The sequence below is a fragment of the Netta rufina genome (genome assembly GCF_964035555.1).
Source record: "Netta rufina genome assembly, chromosome: 3".
NCBI lineage: Eukaryota > Metazoa > Chordata > Aves > Anseriformes > Anatidae > Netta > Netta rufina.
In genome coordinates, this window is record NC_140125.1 from 96,747,701 (window position 1) to 96,755,949 (window position 8,249).

General features: G+C 42.4%; 1 protein-coding gene across 1 annotated transcript; it reads left to right on the forward strand.

Moving 5' to 3' along the window:
* Positions 1-407: 407 nt before the first annotated feature.
* On the forward strand, positions 408-8,028 carry GCM1 (glial cells missing transcription factor 1; the record flags this gene model as incomplete). Its single annotated transcript, XM_084284404.1, has 5 exons — positions 408-509; positions 2,196-2,448; positions 3,459-3,571; positions 4,582-4,710; positions 7,468-8,028. The coding sequence occupies 5 exons, from the start codon at positions 408-410 to the stop codon at positions 8,026-8,028; spliced, it is 1,158 nt and encodes a 385-aa protein (XP_084140530.1).
* Positions 8,029-8,249: the final 221 nt, after the last annotated feature.

Here is an 8,249-nt window from a genome sequence, read left to right on the forward strand (position 1 = left end):
AGCAGCCATCGAGCTCTTCAATCAGTTTCTCTCTGGAAATATTCATCCAGAGTTAGACCACATGTCAAAGAGTCTGTCAGAGGAGTTACAAGACTGTAAATCTGGTGGGACCCAACAAAATAAAAGAGACAACAGCACAATTTGCTTACTATTAACTGTGCCTCTGTAACATCACAGTCTATCTCTAAGCTATATTTTCCACTGCATTGCAGGCTTGCAAAACTTTTAATGGAACAAGTTTTTCTGGCAGAAGAACACTGATTTTTATCTTTAATGAGCAGCCTCTCTATCATTTAGCTTCAGGAAACAGCTTCCTGGTTGTAAACTGCTTGAGAGAGCTGACAGCCAGTCAACTTCAAAAGCAGCCAGTAGAGACTTTCTTGCAAAGTTTGGGAAGGAATTAAAAAATGCTGAGGGCTGCAGACAATGTTGTTATGGAGCAGGAGGGCTCTGCTTCCCGAAATGGAGAAATGACAAGTTGGGATATCAATGACATCAAACTTCCCCAGGTATGTGTCCGTGTCTTAGAAATTTATCCAGTTTTGATGAGTCTTCTCCACTTCAAAAATAACCTCAAACTCTCTCTCTTTCCTCTGCACCTTGTTGCCTTTATGCTTTTCATGACCATAAGTTATGGGACACTGTTTGGCTGAAGGGCTAGAAAACAGCCAGTAAAATACCAAAGTTTCCATGCATTTTCCCTTTAATATATTATTGAAAAAGCTGTTGATGCAGTAAATGTAGCGATGTTGCAGATACATCGTTCTTCTAGTCCATTGCTGGATCAGATGCAGAGAAGGTGGGAAAAAAAAAATCTCTTGCTTTGCATGCTCAACTGGAGACACCTGGGACTTGAATTTTGTTGTGGGAAGTGTTTTAGGAGAAGAGCACAGCACCCACAACTGCCTTGCAGCTCTGGGTGCTCAGCCTTGCTGCAGACCAGGCTGCAGGGAAGCGGGCTGGCTTTTGGCATGGGGCAATGCTCTTTTTGGGCACCTAGGAAGATCTTGCCTCCTGAGGGCTGGAAGTCTGTTTTGCAGAGATGTGCTGAGAGGCAGCATGGTGGTCTTTCCTTCCCTTTCCTTCCCTCAGTCCTTTTCTTGTTCACCTACCCCAAAATCTCACTCATGCTCTCACTGAAAACCCACAGCACCCTGCAACCCCAGTGTCATCTCCCTGTCTCTCACCTTAGCACATTTGTGCCAGATTCCTCCTGCTGGGCTCCTTCACCATCCAGCTTCACCTTTCAACCCTGTCTTCTTACCTGATAACCAGTTTCCTCCCTACTCTCTCACTGTTTTTTGCCCAAAGCCTCCACGTTCCAGGCTACCTCCTTCGCTGTCCCCCACCCCAAGGTCACCTTCACCTGCGTTTCAGCCTGCAGGCTTCCTCCACACCCTTCCCAGTGCTCTCCAGTAGCTCCTGGAAGAACACAGGTAGTTTTTTTTTTCTTCTCAGTTCATATTCTTACTGTTGTAATGGCTCTCAGTGGCTGGGATCAGCATTTTTAAAGAAAGTCCTATTAAGTTTTTGTACCCCTGCTAGGATCAGCCTTTTCCCTCCGAAAACATTAGAGAGTATGTTTCGTGCTTTACAGCTTACTGCATTTGTTTTGTTTTTTGCTTAGTCCACAGTAGGGAAAATAAAACCTGACCAAGTTGTTCCTTGTGCTGGAATTCAAAAAAAATTGCTGGGAAGTTTTTCATGGCACTTAGGCCAAACGGAACCAAAATCCAGACCAAAAGACCTACAGATGTGGGAATAGCCTTGGTCTGATCCTGTATTTGCCCTTTTTCCAGCAAGTCGAGCCAAATCAAGCCAAGTGACTCAGTGTAACGCTGCTGTTAATGGCCTGGATGGCAAAATAGGAAAGTATGTGCTACTTTACTTCAGGTGCCCCACCTTTCTTCCCCTCCTGGGGCAGTCCTGTGCTGAGCTGGACCCACAGGTGGGTGAGAGCAGCCTGCTGGCCAGGCTTTCCTGATGCTTTTGGGCTTGCAAGGAGCCCTGGGGAGCTCAATTTTTGTCTTTCTTTCCTCTGCCACTTTCTCCTGGGAGCTGAGCTGCCAGCCAAAACTGCTGCTGTGGTGCCAGAGTCACCCAGACTAGAGGAGACAGGCAGAAGATCAAGTCTGCTGGCTCCTTCATCAGCTCTTCTTTTCCCTGGCCTAACACCAGCACTGGTGTCTTTGCAGGATGTGAGACAGACAGACTGGTTTCAGGAATGGCCGGATTCCTACGTGAAACACATCTATAGCTCAGAGGACAAAAACGCTCAGAGGCACCACAGTAGCTGGGCAATGAGAAACACCAACAACCACAACTCGCGCATCCTGAAGAAGTCCTGCCTTGGGGTGGTGGTCTGCAGCAATGACTGCTCGACCCTGGATGGGAGGAAAATCTACCTCAGGCCAGCCATATGTGATAAAGCTAGGCAGAAACAACAGAGTGAGTATGAGAATGGTTGCTCTTAAATGGCAGTCGATGAGTGAACACAACATAAACCAAAGCAAAGCAGAGGAAACCCTTTGGATTGTCCAACCTCCCCTGTGCCATCCCTTATGTTCAAATGCAACTCTTGATTTTGGAAGAATGCATTTTACATTTCATACTGCTGGGGACAGGGATGTTGTTTGCTTGTGTCTTTTAGTTTTTTTTTTTTTTTTTTTTTTTTTTTATTTCTTAATCTGTATTTCTGATGGAAACTGGTTAGAGGCTGATTTCTCAGGCCCATGAGAGAGGCTCCTGAGAAGGCTGTGCAGTGTAGGCACCTTCCTGCTGTGCTGTTCCTGGTGACCTGAGTGGTGGCTTCATTATTTCATGGGCCCAATAGTGACTCAGGAGAGTCTTGCAGAAAAGAAGATGCTCGTAAACTATGATGACTGGAAAATAGGCCTCGTACCCACGTCACCAGAGACAAGACAGTGCAAACACAGAAAATGAGCTGGACACACTTTCTTAATGAAACTATTCCAAACACTTCTTGATTGCTCACTGGAGCTAGCACATACTGATTTCTGAAACTGATGAACATTTCAGCTAAACAAAGGTTTTATTCAGGCACTCACTGAGGTCAGAGTGATGTCCTCTAAAATAATCAGACAAGAACATAGTTGACATTCCACTTCCAAGTTAAAAGAACTGAAAGAAAAAAGAAAAAAACATGAAACTCTGAAGGTAAAAGCCCTTTCTTTAGACATAATTGACCACACTAAATTAGAAAAAATTATAACAGAAATAATCTTTGCCTGTTGTATTTAACAATGAAACAGAATGAAGGTAATTTGTTTGCTTATGTTAAGTTTTATTTGTTTGAAATTTTTTACGTAGTTTTTTCCTAGTGTAATTTCTAAGCTCCAGACTAGAAGTGGCAATCTACCACCAATGAAGCCTTGTATTGGATGGGATTCATCTGTCTGGTGTTTCATAGGAACTATTTCCCACTGTTTTTGCTCCAGGGAAATGCTGTCCAAACTGCAATGGACCCCTGCGGCTCCTTTCCTGCCGAGGCCACGGTGGTTACCCCGTTACCAACTTCTGGAGGCATGAAGGCCAGTTCATATTTTTTCAGGTTGGTATAAGATTACATTATATTAAGCAGGTTAATTTTAAATACTAATTTTTATATTAAGGACATAGTTTGTTCCAACAAATAAGGGCCATTGAATATGACAAGGTCAAATGGTTGTAAGGACAAAAATTTTCACAATGAGTATGAAAGGTCCAGAGCAACCTCACCTAGCTCTGAAAGTACCCCTGCTGCAGGTTGAGTTAGATCTCCAAAGGTCTCCAACCTAAATTACTCTATACTTCTATGATTTTACAGCACATTATATTTTTCATTTGGGTTCACACCAAAACCTGTTGATTTTGAAGCACTTTGCCTTAGGTACATAGGAACAAACAAATGCTCAAGGAATCAGGACTGCCATGTTATATCAATCTCTCTGAGATACCATGAATAGCCTCAGTATGAGGCTATCTCACAGGATTGTCCATGGAAAATGCCATCTATGCATTATATGAAACATACACCTGGAAAACAATGCTTGCAAATTTTTATTTAATGGGCACTTTTTTGGGGAAGTCATACTCCCAGTTTAGTTCCACAAACACTGAGTTGTCTCCTGTTTTCCAGTCTTCTGGGTCTTTTTAGTTGTCTTTTGCTTACATGCAGGTTAAAAAAAATGATTAATTCTCAGTTGAAACTAATGGAAATTAATGCCCTGATAAACATGTCTGACGTCTAAGACTGAAAATGCCTGTAGGGGCATTGTAGCCAGGCTTCAGCTGACATTGTACCTTCAATTGGGTCTCCAGTGTGGGGTGTTTCTTCTGCATATAAATGTGGTGTACTGGTTTATTGGGATTTTTATTCCTTTAAGGGGATTTCTGCCTCATCACACTTCCTTTGAGATCTGTTTGTTACCTGAGCTCACATTAAATAAGTCTTATTAAATACAAAGCATTAAATGAGGCCATGTGTGTGTTTTTGGCCAGTGCAGAAAAAAAAATCCTGCTCCCTTAAGTTCAATAACAAGGCTGTTGCTCACTTTAACATATCACAATTACTTTCTAAAGTCCAAAGGGGCTCATGACCACCCACGTCCAGAAACAAAACTAGAAGCCGAAGCACGGAGGTCAGTCCAAAAAGCACAGACAACTTTTTCTCTACCTTCTCCAAGGTTAAAAAGACTCCAGGAGATCAAGGTAACTTTTATTATCAATAAATGAAATTGCAGGGTGAGGGAACCAACGTCCAACACACTTTACTGAGGAGGTTAGCTAGGCTTTGGTTTTGGTGGGAGCAGGCTTTATGTCTCTGCATACATTCAGGTGAAGAAGGAGCAGGAGTGTCCTGAGCATCCTGCTCAGCTCAGCACTGCTGTCGATTGCCAGCATCCCCCAGCCAGAGCCCCTTCTAATCTGGTGGCATCAGGAGATTAAATCTATACTGATAAACAAAGCACAGGTGGAGGACTATCAATTCACTATTCACATGGCCCTTGGCATGTTTTTGGCCAGTGTGAACTCATGGTTTTAGACAGTCTTTAGCCTCATCTTATTTAGTGGTGTGGACATAGTTTTAGATCTCTAGCTCTTTCCTGTTTTAAAATGCAAGAGTTGTCTTTAGAAAATTTTCCTACGAGTTCTGTGTTAGCACTGCCCTGGAAATTAAATTATTTATAAATAAATCTGGGAAGAAAGTAATTGGATATTTGGTCTAACCAGTACTGACACTTAAGGAGAATATTAGTAGGTTTTAATTGGAGTTAACTATACTATTGATTACAGCACCTCATGAGAAAATTGTAACAAATGAACACTCAAAAACTGGGCAATAGCAATAACTGGGCTCAGGAGGAAGATTTGTGTGTGTGTGTGTACACATACATAAACACACTGCATACTATTTTACAACTGAATACAATATACAATATCACCTATGTTGTATGTCTATTTTATACTGAGTATGGGTGTGGAAGCACTTGTGGAAGAGAGCATCTACACAAATCCCATAGACCATTGTGTGCCTGATGGAGGGAACCTCATAGAGCAGTGAGGGTGAGGCTGCCTCTAGTGACATTCCTTGCAAAGGTTGCATTACACTCACCTGCACACCACCAGTCTTCCCATGCAGTTTGTTTTTTGATGTGCTGGAGATGATGTATCCTCCCCAGCCTGGAGTAAAGGATAGTATTTACAGCCCCTTTGTCCATAGAGGAAAGGGATAATAGGACCAGGTGAGGAAAGCCTTCTTAAATGACGTGGGGAAGCTGGGGAATCCAGGAGCCCAACAAATAGATAAAGAGTGAGCAGAGGAAGTCAAATCCATTTGAATGGAATATGAATTTAAAAGCTGAGCCTATTTCTGCTGGAAATATTAAAAAGGACACTAAAAAACAGAGATAAGGAGTGACGCTGATGAAGACACTCTGACTTGGGATCAGACAGTTGGACAATATGTGATGGACAGACAGTAACATCTTGACACAAGTGCATGGGAGCACAAAGAGATGAAATTCCATGTTATTACGTTACATGTACTGAAACAATGATTTTCATACTGTTGGTTTAATCATGTTCTTACGATCATACTGAATTAATTAATTAATTCTCACTTACTGAGCCACATGGCATTTTTTGCTTTTATTCCGAAGTCTACATGTCTAGATGTCTAGAGCTCTTTGTCTTTCTCTTTCTACAACATCTTCCTTTTTTTTTTTTTTTTTTTTTTTTTTAACTTCATATTGTGTAGGAGTAGGAACTACTCCTACATATCACCTAATAAATATCTAACTATCTCATAAATATCTAACAGGTCACTCTTCAGCTGCTCTGACTTTGTGCAGTCAGGGTGATTCCATTTACCTTCAGCTGGCTTTTCAGTTCATTCCTCTCAGGCAGGTTCGTCTTGGAAATGACCTATTGTATTCCTGTTTTTGCCATGACCAGATGTGATACAACATACTCAGCAGTCTGATTTCACTTGCAGAGTTTGTGTTGCTGAATTTTCTCCTTAGAAAACTCAATTTTGATGTACTCACAAGATATGAGACAGAACAACTGTAGAAAATACATGAGTCCAAAATAGAAAAAGTGATATGTAGGATGTTTGCTTTATGGCATCACCTGTTTTTTAACTGAAGATGGGCTGGCCTTACATCAGGTCATTGGAATTTCTTCTCCTGGTAAGGAGTGAGCAGCTTAAAGGAGATTTGCTACTCTGGCAGTCAACAAGTCAGAAAATCACTATAATTAAATGTATGCAAAAGCAGGATTACAAAGAAATGAGACCTGTAAGTACTAATCAGAAATGATAGCCCAGAGTGAGTGTTGTGAAAGGAATTAAAGTGTGTAAAATTGTAATCCAATAATTAGGGCATTTAAAGAAGTTGAAAATTATCCAGGAAAAAAAATGACTCAGAAGAATAATTCCAGTGTACTGTTCCCTCCTTGAATGAAATATCTGTTTGTGGCACCAAAAAAAAAAAGAAAAAAAATCATTTGAAAATAGAAGTAAAGATTCTTAAAAAAAAATGGAGCATAATATTGGATCGGAAAGGTCACTTCAAAACAATCAGTGACAAAAATCTTTTCCAGTTTTTCCAAACTCTATAGAAATAATTCAAATTCTGTGGAAGCAAATTAGAATTAATATTAGAATAATTTTATTTTCACGTGCTTCTTCAGTATCCTGGCAGCTGTGAATGTAAGATCTACTGGTTATTTAATATTAAAAAGAGATTTGGGCAAAAACTGATGAACCAAGCCCACAGATGTGATCTCAGAGCCCCTGTTTGGTTTGTCCCAAAGCCCCTGGGCACTACTCTGAAAGGAGGCCCTGCTGTTGTGCCTGCTTCATTACCCACGTTAATTGAAAGCCTTTTTGAACGCATCGACCTGCTGTTGTTTTATGTTGCTAAACTGGACTGCGTTTCACTAAACCACATCTTCCTTTCCAAGTCTCTGACAGGTGAGATGCCCACCCAGGAGGCTTTGCCTTTGCTGCTTTCCAAGCCAGATGGTTACATGCTACCTGCCAGTTTTGGGGGACATTTAAGCAAACGCTCTCCAGAGCAGACACCGAGCAGCTGCTTTGGGCAGCCGCCGTACCTGAGGGCACCTGGGGAGGATGAGGAGGGCCAGGCGCAGCCTGCCAATGGCAGCTCACGCACACAGGCCTGGAGCAGCACCCAGCATGTCCCCTGCGTGCCACCAGTGTCAAAGGGTGGCCATAACCCCCTCAGACCCAGTGCTGGTCCTTCAGGGGAGGAAACCTGCAAGAGAAAAGGCCCTCTGGCCTACAGCAGCGGCTGCCATATCTTCCCTCCTCCACCATACCCGCCGCCTCAGCAAGGGCCCTGCCTGGTGGGGTCACACCACCACCACCACCACCACCATCACCACCACCACCTCACAGCACTCCTCAAGGGAAGCCAACGAGATGAGGAAGAAGCAAAGCACTGTACAAACCCCAGCTACTGCAACAACGACATGTTTTTTAACCTGTACCCGTTACGGTGACTCGGTTAATATTTCCTCTCTGTCATCCACTTCTGGCAACGGGGCTAATTCTCCCTCTCTGGCCACCATGCTGATTCCCTCTTTATCTTCTCTATTACACCTGAGGAAGGGCTTTTGTGCCTGCAGACCCATCTCTGCTCTTCTTTTCCTAAAAATAATTATAAAAGTAAATAAATAAATAAATCTCCCACTATTTCATTGATCTAATAAAAAGCATCATC